The sequence below is a fragment of the Hemiscyllium ocellatum genome, chromosome 21 (genome assembly GCF_020745735.1).
Source record: "Hemiscyllium ocellatum isolate sHemOce1 chromosome 21, sHemOce1.pat.X.cur, whole genome shotgun sequence".
NCBI lineage: Eukaryota > Metazoa > Chordata > Chondrichthyes > Orectolobiformes > Hemiscylliidae > Hemiscyllium > Hemiscyllium ocellatum.
The window spans coordinates 58,569,406-58,590,566 of NC_083421.1; the positions used below are offsets into that span (position 1 = coordinate 58,569,406).

Below are 21,161 nucleotides of genomic sequence, written 5' to 3' on the forward strand. Positions count from 1 at the left end.
AAAGTGTAGGAAATGCAGCAGTCGATTTGCACACAACAGAATGCTACAAATAGAAATATTGCAAATATCAGCATCTGTTTAAATGACATTGGTTTATGGAAAAATATTGTTCATGACACTGGAGAGAATTTCTATGAAATAGTGGCATGTCCACCTGGAAAGGAAGATAGGAGTCTCAACTATTTCACTTGACAGATGACCACTTAAACAGTGCAGCACTCCTTCAGTATTGTTGAAGTTAAGATTCTGGGCAAACTTGTGAAGAAGGATTTGCACTCAACCTTCTAACAGAGGAACTAATGTTATCAGCAGGTAAAATTTCAATTTAAAAATGCTTCGATAGCCTACAAACATGCAAAGTAGGTGAAATAAAATTATTTGAGCCCTTGAGCTTGCTTCACCATTTAGTTAGGTCTTGACTTATCTGTTTGTATTTTGAATTATACATTCCCATCTACCTTTAATAACCATCGATTTCCCTACCTAACTAGAATCCATCTACCCCTACCTTAAAAAATTTAATGGCCCCGTTTTCATTGCCTTTTGTGGCACAGAGTTCAAAGTTCATACCATCTTTAGAAAAAATAAATCCCATCTCAGTCCTAAAAGGATGACACCTAAGTTTAAAACAATGCTTCCTAATTATCAACTGATTCACAAGAAACTTCCTATCCACTTCTGCGCTATCAAGGCCCATTCAGAATATTAGACACTTCAATCAAGTCAGCCTCACTCTTCTAAATTCCAGTGGAAACAAGCATAGCCAGTCCAACCTATTCCCATAAGACAACTCACTCATTCCAGACGTCAGTCTAGTAAATCTCTTGAGCCCCCTATGAATTGTTCCTGAGATAATTTCAATTTCTTTCGTAACAAAAGGAAAGCATCTCAATAGCCTTCTTGAATTGTACTGTACCTAACATTTGTGAATCACACATTAGAACATACAAATCTCTCTACACCTCAATTTTGCAGTTGCTTCGCTTTATGGAATCCTCTGCTGTTTTAGTCTCCTGCCAAAGAGAACTTAAATTTTCCCACATTATATTCCATCATAAAGCTAAGACCTTGCATTGATATAATACTTTTCATGAAAATCTCTTCACAGCTGACACAGTAATGTTTGAAATGCAGTCACTATTATAATATAGGAAAGGAGGCAGCTAATTTGTGCATAAGCAAACTCCCACAAGCAATGTTGTGATAGTGATCGAGGTACAATGGTATACATGGGTCAGGACACCAGAGACAACTTGCGCTCTTCTTCAAAATATTGTCATGAGGTCTTTTGCATTCACCCAATCAGACGGACTGATACAGAGTTTAATATCTCAGCTGAAAGAAGGCACCTCTAACAGTGCAATGTGCCATCACCACTTCACTGGAGCATTTGCCTTGACTTTTGTGCTCAAGCCCTAGAGTGGGATGACTGTACACAGAACCTCGTAGTTCAGATGTGACAGTGCTAGGAATTAAGCTTCAGCTGACACACAAGATCAAAACATAGGTATTCACCCAAAATGTTTCCATTCTTAGGTGCAGGCACAAAGGCACCACGTGGAGATATAGCCACAACTGTTCATTTTCCATGGGTTGGAGATAAAGGACATAAGTCTACAAATTAGGGTCAAACTATTCATTAGAGAAGTTAGAAAGCACTTCTACACACAAAAGGGAGAGGGAGGTTTGGAATTCTTTTCCACAAATGGCAGTTGATGCTCAGTTGTTAACAGAAATAAATCTCCGATTTAAAGTTAAGCAAAAGGTATTAAGGGATATGATCCAAAGGCAGGTATATTGATTGGAGCTTGGATCAGACATGACCTCACTGAATGCTAGAACAGGCTCAAGGGGTTAAATGGCCTACTCCTGTTTCCTATCATTGTAATACACACAGCCAGTTACATTAGCAAGAAGCTTCCAATTACTTTTAGGCTTGTGCACTTCCTTATCCTGCATGCTATTGTACAGCTCTATGACTCTATATAACTCTATTCCAGCTGCCTTGCAATGCAGAATTTGCCAGCTGAGCATTCTGACCTCACTGCAGCAATAGAATTAATGACAGAACTAGAAGCATTCACTACTGGCTAAATGGTTATACTATGATTCAGGAGAGTTATGATTTTGTTTAAAACAAAATCACAAATTGGGAATTGGTCCACTGCAATATTTCATTCCCGACCTCCTTTTTAAGTGACTTTCTCCCAGTTCTCCAACTCAGTGGTTCACAGTTGTCCCTTGTTTGTTACCTTTTTTCGCTTTCAAATCTCAACAATCCAGATTCAGGGACTTACATGTGAAAAGTTGAGCCTAAAAATACGTCACTGGCTTAAAAAAGTATACATTTGATGATATGACAATGCACCAAGTCAGTTCTATACATTTATGTTTTGAGCATCTGCATATTAGAATTCAACACACCTGCAAACACCACTCTTGCAAACAGTTTTAAAAAGAAGTGGCACATACAAGGCAATCCTTAAGTAGGATTCCAAAACCCAAAAGCTAAAGCAGAGAGCTTTCTAATATTTGCCAGGAGGGAAAATAGCAATCTTGCTACTTCTCTTGTTTCAGAAAGCATTCAAGCCTTACTTTGGATAATTTGGTGGAAGTGACTTTGGTTTTGTTCAGCATAAAATTTGCTTTCCCATTAATTAGCTCACTTAGATATTTTTGATGATAACCACAGTACACATGCAAGAATTACGGTCATTTTAGTCAGCCCCAGGGTTGAACCACTGTCCTGCCAAATTCCCATCTCTTACTCACCATAAAGTCAGCTCGTTCAAAAATCTGTTACCCACATCCTAAAACCATTAGTTTAATGTTCAAAATTCTCCACAGACTTTACCCTTCCTAGTCACTGCAATTTTTAGAGTTATAAATTGTTCTCCAAATTCTTCCATTGCGATTCTTTAATTTGTCATGGGGTGTGGACATCGCCAGCCAGGCCAGCATTCTTTGCTCACCCCTAATTACCCGGGAGGCAGCAGTACTGATACAGTCTGGAGTGTAGGAACAGGGAGGGAGTTCCAGGATTTGGAACCAATGACTATGAAGAAATGGTATATTTTATAGTCATGATGATGTGTGGTTTGCAGAGGAACATGGAGTGGTGATGCATCCATGCATCTCTAGCACTTGCCCTTCTTGAGGTAGAGATCACTGGTTTGGAAGATGCTGTCAAGGAGCTATTGTCAGTTACACAGTTTACTACAAAAAAGGTAAGGAGAGTAATTGCTAGACTACAAATCCAGAGGCCTAGGTTAATGCTCCAGAGGATAAATTCATATTCCACTACAAAAGCTGGGGGAATTTTAAGTCAACTGATAAAATCTGGAATTGAAAGCTGGTCTCAGTAATGGCCACCATGAAAAGGCTCAACCATCATTAAAACCAAATCGACTTCACTAATCTAATTTAGGAAAGGAAGTCTGCCATCCTTCTCTAGTCTGACCTACAGGTGACTTCATAGCAACAGAATGGATTCTTAACTGCCCTCTGAAATAGTCTGGCGAGCCACACAGTTTAAAAGGGCAATCAGGAATGGGAAATAGTTAGCAATGCCAACATGCCTTGAAAGAACTAAAAAGAATTTAATTGCTATCAAATTGGGGTTTTCTACTGGAAAGAGGAAAGCAGAGTAACAATAATCCATAAAAATCTTCACATCAAATTTATCTGCAAAATCCCAACACAAACAGTACATACATTTTTACGAATTATTCCACAACTTCACAGTTCACCTTTGATAAGATAAATCATTTCCAACTCACATTTCACTGCATTCAAGACTCTGCTATCCAGAGGCTTTCTGCTGGGGTCACTTGTGGAGGAACGGATCCCTGTGCCGCAACTATTTGCCAAAGTGTTGCTGTAGAGTTAATGGTAGACATTATTCTTGGTAGACCTACAGTTCATTGTACAAAACAGAAGACTTAAACATAAGATGAACAGTACATGGTCAAGCAGTGGTCACTTACCGGTCAAAGAATGAGGCAAGCAGGCGCCGGAGGAGGACCTTGTGCTTAACTCCTGCACAGAGGTGGCAGTTCATGAGCTGACCTCGTGTGATATAAACTCCTGAACCTGGACAGAAATGGCAACATTATTCAATTTGTGCTTTACCCACGCTTGTGCTATATTGCCTTCAAAATGAATGATAAACACATAGTTTACCATTTAGTTGACTATTCTCAACTGCTTCAGATGGCTACTCAAAGAAAAATTGGAACTGCCTTCATTAAAAAGGATGATGAGCCATTTAATAACCAAAAGCTATGCATAATGGACTACAATACTAATTTTTTTGCAGGGCCATGTGCTGTTATTATTGGATATAGTCAGAATTAAGTTACATACTCCATTCAAATTAGACATCAGGGCAAGTCACGGGGTGACGATACCAGCAATAGAAAACACTTCTTTATAAAAAGGGAAATTGCATTTACTTGCACATTCTACTTCAAACCAATACATTAGGAGAATCAGATTTTCCATGTTTTAGCTGTTTACTAGAACTTTCTTCAACATATGTCATATTAGTTAATCCTAAATACGCAAGTTTTATAATTTTATAGTCATCTCTCTATTAGGACTCAAAAATCATTAATTTTATTTGAAGTGAGCTTCATGTCTATGGAAACATGCAAAATTCAATGTTATTTAGGAATTAGAATAAATGATGATTTTTTTGAAGGAAACGGTGTTTACGTTGTAATTTTTTGTCTGGCACCGAATTCATCACAATCACTGGCGGGACTGGTGAGACATAGAAACCAAGGTTTGAATAATTAGGGCACACAAGTCATGAATAAATTTAATTTACATAAAATGCATTATGCATTAGAAACACTTGCAGTTGTTCCACTGACGAGCTTTATATCACCACTAGTTATGCAACACTGAGTGTTAAGGACAGATTGGAAGAATGTAGCATATTTCCAATTTTGCACATTGTTGCAGAATCCTTAATAAAAATTATTACTCGGTAGTAATTGATTTTCACGTGCAGAGTCTATGCATATTTAAGTGAATCCATGTAATGTACACTATTTAGAAAATTTGTGGTCAGAATTTCTTGTTAAAAAGGTGGTTACATCCATAATGCTGCCTTTATATTTTACACTCAATATCATAATAGTCCCACATCCCCTTATCTTATACAGTGCTTCAGAGCATGATCTTAAGTACAGAGTAGACATACTCTAAATTTAATCATAAAATGACAATTCTTATTCCCCTATCGGTTTTGGGTCAGTATGCTTGTAAAACAGCTTTCAGAATCGCTCAATATTTTAGTAATAGCCCATTAAAAAAAAACTCAGGATGAGGGCATCGCTGCCAGCACCAAAATCTGTTACCCAATACTAATGGTGAACCCACTTCAGCTGCAGTTTGAGAGATGGTAGTACTCCTATTGGTGTTGTTCAGGAGTGTGTTTCAGAAAATGTTGCAACAGCAACAGCAACAGTAAATACAGCACCAAGGTCAGGATAGGTGTCCGATTTGGACAGAAACTTGACAATAGTGTATGGGGGAGATCATCTGAAGCCTTCTTGATGTCAGAGTTCATGGCTTGGGAAGTGTTACCTAAGAAATCTTGGCATTTTCTTGCAGTGTAAACTGCAGCTCTGGTACACGAATGGTGTGTAGAATGGAAGAACTGCTGATTAAGTGGGTTGACTTTTGCCCGCGATAGTGTTGAGTTTCAAGTGTTGCTGCAATTGCACCCATTCAGACTATTCTATCACATCTTCCATCCACGTTGACATAGACTTTAATTTTTCTGTAACAATCTTTGGTATTGCACATCATCAAATTACATGGGAATCAGTTAGCACAGACAGAGATGGTTGATTTGCAAAGCAGCGTGATTCACTGGGTTCAATTTCTGTACTGGCTGAGGTTACTGTGAGAGACTCTTCCTAAACTTTCCCCAAGGCATGATGACCCTCAGATTAAACCGTCAGCTGATTCGCTCTGAACTGCAGCCCTGTAGTCCAGTGGGACTATGACAACTTTACCATTATTAAAATTACTTCTGAAAATCTAATCAAAGTATATCCATCGGATTCCCTCCTATATCCATAGTATATTACCTCCTAGAATTGGACAATTAGCCAAAAGCTAAAGATTTGTATCACACCTTGAAAAAAAAAGTGTGCCTCAACAGCTGACAGAAAATTGCAGAAGCGTAATTTTATTCTCAATGACAGAGCAACAAATACATTTGACCACTGAGAAGCCCTCAGCTACACTCATCATTGCACACCTTCATGAGCTACCCCATGGAACGAAGGATCAAGATGTACAAAAATAATAACAAGTAGGAGAGTGAATGCAAAACGAAACACGAAATTTGAAACTATTTCTGTACCCTGAACATCATGTTGGAAAGCAAAGAATCGCTTATGATATCCAACCATTTGTTGTGATCAACTCAAAAAGGATCTATCATCATTGCTAAGCCCAGTTTGCAAATCATTCTTCACTGCACACAAAACATCTCAGAAAAAGAACAAAAGTTAAATGACAATATCCTAATGACGAGAGAAGACATCCACCATACTTAAGTAGTTGTTATAAAGTAAACTACTCTTGGTTGGGCAACAAACTTTTGATCTTGTTGTATACAACTGAATGCATTGCTAAATTAATGCAAAACTTTACATAGGAAATGCTGCTCTTGGTGAAGTTGAATGCTTAAGTATGCTTAGGTTTGTTTACACCTTTGAAACCAAACCAGAGAAACACACTATGCCTCTCCATTACTAAGAAGGGGAGGGATGTAGTGTTCTGAAAATTGTATTGTGTATTTTGTTTGCTTACGGCCACCCTACAAAAACACCAAAGGGAATTTAGTAGAAGAAAGAGAGCTCTATGTTTAATAGCACATGCAGTAATGATTCTGAACATTCCTTACTCTGGATTAAAAAGGAAAGCAAAAGGTATCACAGGTTGGCATAGCAAGATAAAGTTAAGACCACAATTAGATCAGCCACAATCTTATTGAATGGTAGAGCAGGTTCAAGGGTTCTCCTAACTCATTTGGTACTGCTTCTTTCCAAGAACTTTACAAGCATTGCCACTTGAAAGAACATGGTGCAAGACTAGCTGGGAATTTAATGTTACCAAATTTTAACCGCAATAAACAATGGACGACATTTCTAAATCAACCAAGAGGTATTAAAATCTCAAACTAATGACATTTTCAAGATATTGACCCCAAAACTACTTGACTATACTGTTTTGTACACAGTTGTCACTTTAAGAACAACATCTTGCAATTATGCTGCTCATTTAACAAGGTAATGTCGTCTTTGGTTCTTTTTCCACAGGGGTCATAGAATTGCCAAGAGGTCTGGCTTGGGTGGGTTTTATGTCAATTTGATTATAGCTAACATATTACCTCAGGCAAAAGGCTTTCAAGTTTAAAAAAAAACTTGTCCAATGAAAGGGGAGTGGCCAGTTCTCCCAGCTCAACTTTTCTCTGGTTTGGTTTTAGCAAGCAAGCCGTTATGAAACTGCTGGACCCAAAGAAGTAGGTCCATGCTGATCCTCCCTCTCTCGGATATCTCTCCTGTAAGAACCTGGGTTGGATTTTTCTTTTTTTTTTAAAAAGAGGTGCTCATGGGGATTGTTGCAATTATTTGGAACAGCATCATTAAGTTGGGATGATCAATTGGGTTTTCAGATAGAATAACTTAACCTATGTTCTGTTCTCTTTTGTCTGTATTTCATTCAGTAATCTTGCAAATACGTTCAGTTTTGTTCAAATCTATGTGGTTGGTCAGCTGCATCACTCGTGGAATATCCATTCTGCACCTGTTTAAAATAACTAGCAAAGTTAGGGTCCCCCTGAAATGTTTTGAGGGGGTCTGACCTGTAACATGATCTGGATTACACAATATAATTTACCACTGGACAAATCTGAACTATAATACATTGTGTAATAACTTCCAAACTCAAACACTTAAATGTAGTAATCCAAATATATAGGAGAAGCATCAGTAGTACTGTAGAAGGAAAAGGGCATAAGGAATTATAATAGTGAAGTCCATGAGGACTGCGTCTGTCAAGATGTGCTAGATAAACACAATGAAAAAGGTGAGACTGGGAAGTAATAGTATATCTTTCAAACATTAATTGCACTGGAGGAATCTTTATTGAACAAGCTCTTTAGTGCTCTCATTAAAGGTCTGGCGTAATCTCAAAACGGTTTCTAAATTTTTGACTTTTGTTTAAAAATAAAAGATTTAATTGAGCTCAAAAGCAAAATCAGAAGAAATATATTTTAGCAACTGACAATGCAGAAATACACTTTGGTGTAAATACTAACAAATGTATTGCACAGGTTTATAACTCAGCTCAGCCTTGCACTGGAAGAAAGTTACTGGAAGTTGTGTACCACCCACTTGGAGAAATGAGAAGTCTCCTGAATCATTTGCTGGCCAAAAGGTAGGGGTACATAGAAAACTAAACTGTTTGACAATTAAAGCAAACGTTTTTAAGATTATTTATCCTTTGAAAACATTCTACCAGCAAATGCCAGTAGTTATTTATTTTGACATAACAATCTTACATTGAAACTACAATGACAGGATGTTAAAGTGGATATCATCTTCAAAACATATTGCATTTATTTAGGAAATGTAAGTGACTGGAATCATTTATAAAGTAAAAATAGAATAAATGTGCCAAGGCCGTGCATGAGAACATTAGACAAAATCACTGAGTCATAAAAGGAGAAATAAAGGCAAAATAGTAGCTTACAATTAATTATTTTTTTAAAAAAAGCCAAGAAGCAGATGTGTTCAGGTAGAGGACCCAGAATTTAGGGCAGGTTTTCCCAAAGTGAGGGTTGGGACTCCAAGTGAAATTTTAGGGTCCCAAGTTCCAAGGCAGCAACGGTCACCACACAATTTTGATTTAATTACAAAAGCTGCACTTGTACTCTAAACAGATACCCATTCTCACTGCTCAAAACAGGGTCATGTTGGGAAATAGATTAAACAGCATTGGCCTAGATGACCTTAAAGGCTAAATACACAGCTGTCAAGCAGAACCATGAAATTTGGGGTACTGCAAAATGTAAGAATTGAAGCGAAAGGTGGCAGAAAACTGGAGGTTGGCTAACGTGCTGCTGTAAGGAAAAGACAAGGTAATATAGACCAGTGAGCCCGACATCACCGGTGGGTAATTTGTTGGAGGGAATGATGAGGGACAGGATTTACATACATTTGGAAAGACAAGAACTGATTAGGGTTGAGTATATGGGAAATTGTATCTCACTAACTTGATCAAGTTTTCTTTTGAAATAATGATGATTGATGAAGGCAGAGCAATGGACATTTCCTATATGCACTTCACACGGTAAACTAGCTAGCAAGTTGAGATCACAGTGAATACACGGAGAGCTAGCCATCTGGATACAAAATTGCCTCAAAGTTAGAAGACTCAGGATGGTAGTGGCAAAGGGTTGCTTTTCAGACTGGAGGCCCGAGACTAGCAGTGTACCACAAGGATTGGTGCTGGATCCACTGTTTTTTGTCCTTTATATAAATGACTTGGATGTGAACATAGACAACACGGTCAGAAGGTTTGCAGATGACACAAAAAGTGGTGGTGAAGTGGACAGCAAAGGTGATTACTTCAAAACAATAGGATATTGGCCAGATGGGAAAATGGGCCAAGAGTGGCAGAAACAGTTGAATTTAGATAACCGTGAGGTACTGCATTTGGTATCGCAAATTAGGGCAGGACTTTCACAATTAATCTCAAGGCCCTGGCAAGCATTGCTGAAAAAGGGAGACCTAGGGGTGCAGATTCATTGTTCTTTGAAAGTGTATTTGCAGGTAGACAGAACTGAAGAAAACATTTGGTATTCTTGCCTTTATTGTTCAGTGCATTAAGTACGAGTTGGGAGATCATGTTGTGGTCACTTTTGGAATACCGTGTTCAATTCTGGTCTCCCTGCTATAGGCAAGATGTGAAACTTGGAAGGGTCCAGAAAAGATTTACAAGGATATCGCTAAAGTTGGAGGGTTTGAGCTAAAGGGAGAGGATGAATTAGCTGGGGCTGTTTTCTTTGGAATGTTGGAGACAGAAGGGTGACCCTATATAAGTTTATAAAATCAAGATGGCTATGAATAGGTTGAATTGTCAAGGTCTTTTCCCCAAGGTAGAGAAGTCCAAAACTAGAGGGCATAGGTTTAAGGTGAGAAGAGAAAAACTTAAAAGGGACCTAAGGGGCAACTTTTTCACAGGAAGTGGAGGCGGCTGGTACAATTACAACATTTAAAAGGCATCTGGATGGGTACATGAATAGGAAGGGTTTAAACATATATAGCTGAAAGTTACTAAGAAGGAGCAAAAAGGGATTGGAACACTTGGGTGAGAAGGTTTTCTACATGGAGATAAACAAATTAGAAGACATTAAATAGGCAAGCAGACAGATAATGATGGAATGCAAATGGAAAACAACCAATGTTGCAGGATTACACCATGCACAGAGACAGGCCAGTAAGTTATAGCATGAAAGGGCCAATTGTTTGAAAAAACATCAAATTGTGTTGGACACAAAAACATAACGTGAGCATTTAAAATGCCACAAATACAATTCGTTGTTAGAAATGCTAACTGAAAAGATAATCATTGTGGTTCAAAACCTGATGGATGTTCTCTTGGTCTGTTTATGCTATGAACTGCATTGGCTCCACTGACATCGTATATATACAGATTTGAACAAAAGGTACGGAAGACAAAACAAGATTGTTCAAATGAAATTATATTTTACCAAAACATCTAATAGATTGAAGTGGTTTAAACCTATTGCTGTTGTTTAGACATTAAAAAAACATTCAGCATGTGCTTAAAAGCTACAAGCCAAAAGGTAGCAGACAGAAAAGACTAGCTCACTAATCAAGCCTGTCCCATTTAGTTCTAATGCAATAAAGAACAATGACTCAAGACTATTCTTGTTAAATAGTTCCAAATAGTACAAAATTTAACATGCATCTTTTTCTTGGTAGTTGGTTAGCACATGAATAGCACTATCTTTCACTGGATTTTAGCAATGTGCTGTAGTATAGAATTTAAACTAGGTCAACCAAAGATGCAGTGCCAAATGATGAATCACCACAAGGACAGACCTGTAAACCTATAGCACAAATGCACAGTCGATCAATGAGCATTGATCAAAGATTCATTCATGCCCTCCATCCATTCACTGAATCTGTTTTTTAGGTTCAACTCTCCAACTTCATTCTCTTCTCCACTGGACTGTACGCATTTCTGTCCAGTCCCAGTATTTCCCAGCTGCCCTTAAAAACAGAATTTGCCAGGATTTCCACTTCTCCGCCCTCTTGCCAATACAGATTATAATGAGGTTCCATCCATCATAGGCAAAGAGTAAATGTATTTAAAAACAAGCACAATGAATTAAAATGAGGCATCAAAAAAGCATGCACTAGACTCAATGGTTCACTGAAAATCATTACAAAGAATCCTTCTGAAGCAATGAGTCAGGAGGCCCAATCTATTATTCCTGTTCCTTAAAACCACAAGACCTACGAAACAGGAACAAGAGTATGCAGTTTGGTCCCTTAAGCCTGCTCTGCTGTTCAATAGAATCTTGGTTGATTTGAATTTCCTCGCATCCACTTTTCTGCATTTTCCCCATAATTCTAGATTCCCTTCCTGGTCAAAAACCTATCTCAACCTTATATGTATGCATAAGAACTCTACCTTCACAGCTCTGTGGCATGGAGATCCAAAGGCATTCAACTCAGAAGCAATTGGCCCTCACCGGTCTTAAATGGGCACCCCTTTATTCTGAAGCTATGCCTACTGGTCCTCGACTCTCCCACAAGGGGAGATACCCAGTCAGCATTTACCCTCTCAAACCCGTAAAGATCCTAAATATCTCAATGGGATTACCTCTCATTTTTCTAAACTCCAGCAAGCAATGTCTCAACCTACTTAGCCTAATAAACAAGGGCTATCTCACCACATTGAGTATCATCCTCATTAACCTTCTCTGAACTGCTTTCAATGAAATGATACCTTAAATAAGGGGGACAAATCTGCTATCATTACACCAAATGTAGTCTCATCATTACCTTGCACAGTTGCAGTAAGACTTCACTACTCTTATACTCAAACCTCCCGCCAACACTCCATTTTCTTTCCTGATTAGCTGCTGCACATATGCTAGCTTTGTGGTTTGTGTACAAGTATCCTAAAATCCCTCTGATGCAGCCTTCTGCAGGTTTTTTCATTTTAAATAATATTCTGCTCATTTGTTCTCCTTTCAAAATGAACTTCACATTTTCCTATATTACACTCCATTTGCCAAATGTTTGCCCACTTACTTAATCTATCAATACCTCTCTGTAAGCCATATGCATCCCCCTCACAATCTGTCCTTCCATCTATCTTAGTGTCATCTGCAAATTTGGCGACAGAACATTCACTTCATTCCATCAAGTGAATATTATCTATTGTAAACAGTTGTATTCCCTGTGGAACCCCACTGGTCACAGGTCGTCAACCTGATAAAGAACCCTTATCCCCACTCACTGTTTCCTACCCATTAGCAATTCTCTATCCATGCCAAAAGAAACTTCCAACACTGTGGGCTCTTATCTTATGACAACCTTCTGTGAGGTACCTTGGTGAATGCCTTCTGGAAGTCAAACAAAAAATCTACTTGTTTCCCTCTATCCACTCAGACTTCCTCAAAAACAACTTGTAAACTATTTAGACATGAATTTCCTTTCGTGAAAGCATGCTGACTTTGCTTAAGTTATGATTTTCTAAATGTTTTGCAAATACTTCTTTAACAATGGATTCCAATACCTTTCTACAATAATGTTAGGCTTATTGGAATATAGTCACCCATTTTTTGCTTTCACCCTTTTTGAATGGGATGGGGTGTCAAATCAGTGGTTTTCCAATCTTTTGGTACTTCTGCAGAAACTGATGGTTTTTGGAAAATTATAACAAATGCTTCAGTAATTCACTGAGCCATGGACCTTTCACAAGTAATTAATCAAGATTATTAAATTATGTTTACCTGAGACAAGTTCTAGCTTCTCACCAGGATCACCCTCAGAGTATAGCTTCGGGTGACACCTGTAGCCAATCTGACTGATGAGACTAGCAGGGAGTGCAACCAAATCACGGCGAACAAGCACACAGGAGCGATTCTCTGTCATGTGGTTTGCCAACTGCCCAACCTTCTCTTGAACTAAGACAAAAATATAATTTTAGAAAGATTAATTGTTAATTTTAATTACAGTTGATGTATCATAACACAGATGTGGCAGTCAATTTAACAAAATTGGAGTAATTGAAGAGAAAGTAACATAGGTTAGTGTGCAGCCATCTTACAATGCAAAACAAGGATAGATTTTAAACAGCTCAATTAAAAACAAGCAGCTGTTTCTTCTCAACAAAATGTTTTAACTGGAAATATATAGTCAAATCTGTGTATAAATATGACTAATGTTCAGTCAGACGTTTGTCATCTTAGTATGATGTTAGCAATCATTAGGCAGCTTCAAATCATTCATCACCTCCTGTGATTCACAAGGAATTTCTTTATGATAAAGCTAAAAGTCTAACTGGCAATTGCTCTGAAGTATTTCAAAACTTGTTAAAACTGACTCTATTAACCCATGTTCAAATAATTAAAAATAAATCTGTCAAAAGCAATTAGTTAGTTTCAGTGAAAAACTGATGAAACAATCCTACACTTATCGTGCTGAGATTTCTTTTGCAATACTGATGAATGTCTGTGATTTGAAACAGGAAGCATCCCATACCAAAACTATAGTCTCTGAATAATCTGACCAACCAAGATACTTTTGAGTATGTTTAATTTAGCTTTCATTTTCAGTTGATGGCTCTTTTATCTAAAGACAGCTAGGGTAAGCTATTGGAGGTATTTAAATTTATGATGCCGTTTGATCGGGTAGACAGAGAAAATAACAAGGGGATATAAAAAGGAAAAACGCCATCACCCATGGAGCAATTAGAATGTGAAATTTGCTGCATGGAGAAGCTTTGTCAAATAGCACAGATGCATTTAAGAGGGAGCTGTAGATGAATGGAAGGTTATGTTGATCGGGTTAGAATAAATAGAGTGGGAACAGGTTCATATGGAGCCTAAATACTAATACAATCTACTTGCGTCAAATGGCCCGTTTCCATGCAGTAAAATATAAGCAACTGCAATGGAGTGTCACTTTAAAAAAAAAAGAGGAACTTTCACGCAAAATCTTGAGTGATAATTCAAAAATAACAATCAGTTAGAAGCTTTCAATGGAAGAATTTGAATACAGACTACATGTTCCCTCTATGCCATGGCATTTGTTTTTTGGCTAGGTCACATAATAGCAGTTTTAAACAGGAGGTTTTAATATTTGGTCATGGTATTTGAATTAAAATGTTATCAGGTAGCTGTTATTTAATGCCTCTCAAAGATTTAGGTCACTTTTTGTTTTTATCCATTCAAGCTAAAAACAGGAACTTCATCCAAATAATGTTATTCTGGATTCACGCACAAGAGGAAGCATCCTTTTCAAAAACATTCTGGAACCATTTCAAACAAGTCAGATCTCATTCTTCTAAACTCCAGTGGAAATTATCTCAGTCTGTTCAATCTTTCCTCACAAGACAAACAATTCATTCCAGGTATCGATCTGGGAAACCTCCCACCCACTGCATCCAGTGCATTTCTATCCTTCCTTAAGTAAGGAAACTAAAATTGCATGCAGCATTAGAGATATAATCTCAGCAACATCCTGTATAGCTGAAGCATAACACCATTACTTTTATATTCAACACAGTCTCTAATAATAAAAGAGACACCCCATTTGCCTTCTGTATTGCACCTGCATATCAATGTTTAGTGACTTATGCAGAACACACACATACCTCTGAAATCTGCAATTAGAGTCAGTCAGCAGTACAGCATTAAAGCAGACCCTTCTTCCAACTCGTCCATGCCAAACAGATATTCTAAATAAATCTACTTCAACTTGCCAGCATTTGGCCCATACTCCTTTAAATCCTTCCTATTCATATACCCATCCAGATGCCTTTCAAACATTGCTGACCATTTTAATCCTCCGACATGGTCACTGCTTTGTCTCTCTTCCTCTTTTTTAAAGTGCTGCTGTTTTGATCTTTACTTTTCCAAAGTTCCAAAACAATGCAACAGCTTATAAAACAGAAATTGCTGCTCTTAGAATGAGAAATTAGCTCCAGCACTAAAATACCTAAAAAAACCCAGCTCTGACAGCCACAACTTTTTCCTGTTCTCCATCTGGGATTACCCAGAATCCTGCTGCTCTCCATTTAAATTATACACTTTTTCATTCCTTTCTGCCAAAGAGAACAACTTCACATTTTCTCATAATATTTTAGCTGAGATTTCTCTAGTCACTCAATCTGCCTATATCTATCTGCAACTTGCTTATGGCTTCTTCACAAGAGATTTGCATACCCATCTTGGTCCGTGCAAATTTAGCTTCTATGCCTTCCCTCCCCTCATCCAAGTCAAACCATTCTGTCAAGACAATTTCATTTTCACTTTCACCCAAGGCAGAACAATTAATTAAGCAGGAATTTTAAATCTTTCAGATATACTCAAGCTCCATCAAATATCACATTTATCAATTGTGGTCTCCATCAAATAATTAGCCAATATATTTCCACTCTACAAGTCAAACTGACGATTGTAGACAATTACCATTCTTTGATTATTGGTGTATTTTGGGGCTAAAATAGTTATACCTTCCCCACTATCCTCTGTCTCAAGTATGTTACAAAGATGTGGGTGTACTGCACATTTAAGAAAATTAAAGCTAGCAGACTACCTGACAGCACCAATTGTTCTGAACAAAATATAATGTAACCTTTTGATCTAGCTGCTGGTTGCCTGAAGACAAAAACAATAAATTCGAATTAGGCCAATCAGTTTAATTTACAACCCAAAAAAAATAGCAAACTCCAATCAAGTTTGAATTGAGTATACTAACAATATTAAAAGCCAATGACACAATCCAATACTTTGGGGGCATAGGACAAGGAAAAACAGCTCTCGTAAAAGGTACCTTTATCGATCAGTGACCTGTGAAACAGAAATCCCAAAAGGAGAAAAGAAAACAGAAGAAGGTTATAAAGAGAAAATTCGACAGCTGGCTAGTTTTGAAAGTTGTATTTTGGTAAATCTTAATCAAGGATTTTATTGGACTAGTGTTATAGAAGCGCAAGCTAAAAGATAGGTTAGAGAAAGGAGTTGTAAATAGTTGCTAATTATTCTTTGTTATACTTTGAGAAATAAAGTTGTTAATTTTTACTTTAAAGAGTGACCTTTAAGCCTTGGCCAATAGTTCTTAGCCTCTCAAATTTTCACAGATTACCATATGGGGTAAATCTTTTGTCGCTGGCTTAAATTAGTAGGGGGAGGTGGTTTAACCCAGTGTTGTAACAAGTACATTTGCATTAGGCTTTGAGTGGAACTAACCAAGAGTTATTGGTGTTAAAATATCATCTCTGGCAGAGTGGAAAATCCTCAAAGTGCAACATTGCTGCTTACAAAATGCAAGTACTTTCTCGTAACATACAATCTGAGAATGTTTGAGAATAGCCTAATGTACGGAAGCACTAATCATTCAGAAATATATTCCTTTCAGCACAGATATCAATAACAAATTCTTAGGCATGGAAAGCAAACTTCTTGATTTCTTCCTGTTGCAAAGATCAAGGTGATCTACATTAAAGCAGACTACAGTACCAAAACAAATTAGGCAAGATTGGGGTTTTCAAACTATAGCTCTGCAGATTCTGCAAATCTCAATTTAAGTTCATGATTCATTCAAATTGTATGATAGAAAAACTATTGGCATATAAATGAGCTTCTTGAACAGTTGTACCGAGTGATAGGGGTTCATCATTAACTACAGTACAATGAGGTTAAGTGAATTTAAGATCACTAAATTGCTTCAAGCAAGAATCTGAGGCCTGCAGTTTGACACTCCTATAAAATACACCAGGCATGGATTTGAAAAGATGCAGCAAAATGAAAACAATTCTTTTTTCAAATTTCAATAACATTATTCTTTTGCCTGAAATTAAGTTCTTCAAATATTAACTCATGACTTTGCATATTCGTGTCTACTAAAATCAACAGGAACAATTGTACATCAAAATTTGATTAGCTTAAATCTTAAAACAGTGGTATTAAGGCAACTTGTAAATTCTTAGAAATCACATTTTCATTTTCCCAACTGACAATTATTTCAACTATTCATATAGTTTATTGCGATAATGTAACAAGTACAGTTGGTCTTGCATGAAATGCAGAGACCTGAGCAACCCTCAGACTATGTATAAACAGATTCCCCATTTTTCTTTAAGTGGAACATTCTGAAGAAACCTTCTCAGATTATTTTTATACGATGCAAAAACAAATTGAGATTTTATCACTATTACTCCATTTAAAATGGCCAGTAGTACAGAGGGTATCTATGGTGATATTTCAAAACTGGAAACCCCCCAAATCAAAAAAAAGTCTTACATTCTGATAACTAAAGTTTCTAACCTGCCCCGGTTAATTTACTTAGATTAACTACAGTGTGGAAATAGGCCCTTCGGCCCAACAAGTCCACACCAACCTGCCGAAGAGCAACTCACCCAGACCAATTCCCCTACATTTTTAACCCTTCTCCTAACACTATGGGAAATTTAGCATGGCCAATTCACCTAAACTGCACATTTTTGGTCTGTGGGAGGAAACCCATGCAGGCACGGGGAGAATGTGCAAACTCCACACAGTCAGTCGCCTGAGGCGGGAATTGAACCAGTGTCTCTGGCGCTGTGAGGCAGCAGCGCTAACCACTGTGCCACCGTGCCGCCACAGTTTGAAATCTCTTAAGCGACCAAGTTCAAAATCTTCCCTGTATAACAAATTGAAACTAAAACAACCATTTTTAAACTTAAAATAAAGTTAACATTTTAAATCTCAAATGAGTTTCTTTTAAAGGACACAGAGGTGGGGGTGGGCACTGGGGAATTGAACCATCACTATAAAGTGAATGGAAATGGAAGTGGTTTGACAAGCTTCTTTGCTGTGTAAAAGAAACTGACCTTCGCATTGATTTTCAGTTTTCAAAAAGTTATTCTCTATTCCATGCAGCTACTTTTGTGCAATTATAAACCATGTACAACTTTTATGCAAATCAATCAATACGGAGTAAGTGGCTTATTGATGTTTTGAAGGAATGCTGAAGTTCATTAGAACTCTCCCAGAGTGAATACATCCATTAACAACTTGCATATACACACTATAATTTATTTTATTTATTTTTACATATAAAATTTGTTTTATATAAAACAAATTTTATATAAAACAAATTAAATTATATATGTAATTTCTTTTATATATAGTTTTTTTCATGTAACAAAGTTTAGTCAAAAAAGTTTCAAAAGGAAGAGAGTGTTGGAGAGACTTAGAGGTCTACCAACTGAAGAACAGGTTCGAATACTGCAGTGGTTAAAAGTTAGGGCACAAGAGGCGTATACCAATAGTTGGATGAGTTTTGACAAAATATACTCTTTTTGCTCGGGTAGAATATCTGAATGTAGTGGGAAGATAAAACGTAGTGCAAGAGAACATGCACCACCCATCAACAAAAAAAAAAATCAGACTGTCCAATGGGATGACTGCTAATACAGGGCTTTTTTTTGTGCAATAATTGTTCTGGCAATTAACTCAGAACACAAATTGCAATGTGAATAATGGTAATTCTACAAAATAACACCACAGTTCTTGTGGTGCTGTGGTAGTGCTCCCATCTCTGGCAGGATTTCTGGGATCAAGTCCCACCTTCCCTAGATGTTATAACATATCGAACAGGCTATTAAAATAACTACAGAATTACTCTAAATCCTTAAAAGTAAAGCAAAATTTTCTTAGTCATGGCATGGTTGTTAAACTGGTTATGAAGTATAATGCAACGCTAAAGCAGCTGATTGGCTTCAATGAGCTGTCAAGTAGTAAGCAAAGCAGGTGGTTTATCAATGCGAATCACAAGAGGAAATCCCATCAAGATGAACCGCATGACATTTAAAGAGACTTGTGGCATAAACAGAGATTTAACTAGCTCTATGAAACAAAGTTAAATAGATCAGAACATTTCATTTAGTGGATCATTGGGCACACAAAGGAATAAAAACAGAGGTCAAGTAGAAACATCAGCTTTGACCTTTAAATGGAGCAACTGACCTGCAGTTAGTACTAATTCAGAAAAGACAGTTACCTATGCTCACACTAAAAGCACAGCATGAAAAAATGAAGTACAAAAGAACTTCAAGATTAAGTACCGATTTATTCAAAACTGTTTTTAGAATCCAGATACTAAAGTCTATTCAATTTAAAAAATATTTGGATTGATGGTAGTGTCCAGTCACCCAGTTAATGAGGCAATATCTATGCAGAACTATGATATTAATTGCTTGAAAGCACGTAAAACAAATGGTCTCACTAATACATCTAATGAAATAAAGTGGGGATGTGACAGAATCATAATCATTTACAACATACAGAGAAGCCTTTCAGCCCATCAAACTAATGCCAGTAATTTGAAATGCTATCTTGCTGTCCCAATTTCTTCATTCATTCCCACAGCCTTGCAAGCTTATTTTCTTCAAACACCTGATTTCCTGTAAAAAGATTTTTGATTTCTGCTTCTACCATCCTTGTGGGCAGCAAGTACCATTCAAACTCAATGATGAAAAAGTTCTCCTTCACACTTCTCCTGCATGGCTTGCCCAAAGTATTAAATCTGTGTCACCTGTACTCTACCATAAGCTAATAGGAAGAGATTTTCCATTTACTTGGATGCAAAAATGTCTGATGAGGTTCCAGCTAGAGGTTTATATAGGTTCAGCATAACTGCCTTATTTTTGTACTCCACCATAATATGAAGCACAGGTTTCAGTATGCTTTACTAACCACACTGTTCCTCCTCACTTTAGAACTGAGCTATTATACTTTGTCTCCCAAATTTTTCTGCCAAGATACATTACTTCACCTGATGAAGGAGCAGCACTCTGAAAGCTTATGATTTCAAATAAACCAGTCAGATTATAACCTAGCGTTGTGTGGCTTCGGACTTTGTCCACTCCAGTCAACACTGGCACCTCCACAAAGATACATCACCACTGTACATATCTTATTAATTAAACTGCTCACACACTGACATCAGTAGCAAGCAAATTGTTGGAAGGAATCCTGAGGGACAGGATTGCATGTATTTGGAAAGGCAAGAACTGATTAGGGATAATCAAAATGGTTTTATGCATGGGAAATAGTATCTCACTAAACTTGATTGAGTTTTTTGAAGTAATGAGGGGGATTGATGAGGACAGAGTGGTAGACATGACCTATATGGACTTCAGTAAGGCATTCAACAAGGTTCCTCATGGTAGACTGGTGAGGAAGCCTTCATTGTTTAACTATATTCCAAGTTTGGTATCATCTGCAAATTTTGAACTTCTGGCTGCCAAAATCCAAGTCATTCATATACAAATATAGCAAGAGAAAATACTGGCACACACAAATCCTTAGGGAACACTACTAATTAAGTCTGAAAAACATTCTGCCATTAGGCCTATTTTTCATCCAGTTGGATAATGATTCTTCCATTCAATAATGCCTCAACTTTGTTAACCAACCTTGCACGTGGTTTTTACTCATATTTACTTGAATTCCGACCTGACAGTATCCACCACGTGCCTTTCATCAGCCTTTGTGAATTTATCAGCAAAATGACCACTTCCATCCAGAAGTTAAGGGAAACAGATACACGAGAACACTCTCCAAATTCCTATCAAAGTCACTCATTAATTCGACTTGGAAATATCACTCGGTCAAAATTCTGGAACTTCCTCTCAAACAGCATTATGGGTGTACCTGCAGAACATGAACCAAAGCATTTCAAGGTGGCAGCTCACTGCCACCTTCTCATAAGGCAACTAGACATGGGCAATAAATAAATGATGGGCCGAGCCAGCGATGTCAACATCCCTTGAATTTAGAAGAAACAAAATCTGCCCTTTTCAAACTCTTAATTAACTGAAGCCTC

General features: G+C 37.4%; 1 protein-coding gene across 5 annotated transcripts in view; it reads right to left on the reverse strand.

The window, feature by feature from the left end:
• Positions 1-21,161, reverse strand: part of LOC132825915 (nucleus accumbens-associated protein 2-like) — a 106,837-nt gene that overhangs the window by 10,992 nt on the left and 74,684 nt on the right. For 4 of the 5 annotated variants that reach the window (XM_060841540.1, XM_060841539.1, XM_060841541.1 and 1 more), the window contains 3 exons: positions 13,082-13,255; positions 3,987-4,092; positions 3,780-3,877 (listed from right to left, as the gene is read on the reverse strand). In XM_060841540.1, the coding sequence (XP_060697523.1) occupies positions 3,780-3,877; positions 3,987-4,092; positions 13,082-13,255 (378 nt within the window). The remainder of the gene's footprint in view (positions 1-3,779; positions 3,878-3,986; positions 4,093-13,081; positions 13,256-21,161) is intronic. The other variant, XM_060841544.1, reaches the window with a different exon arrangement.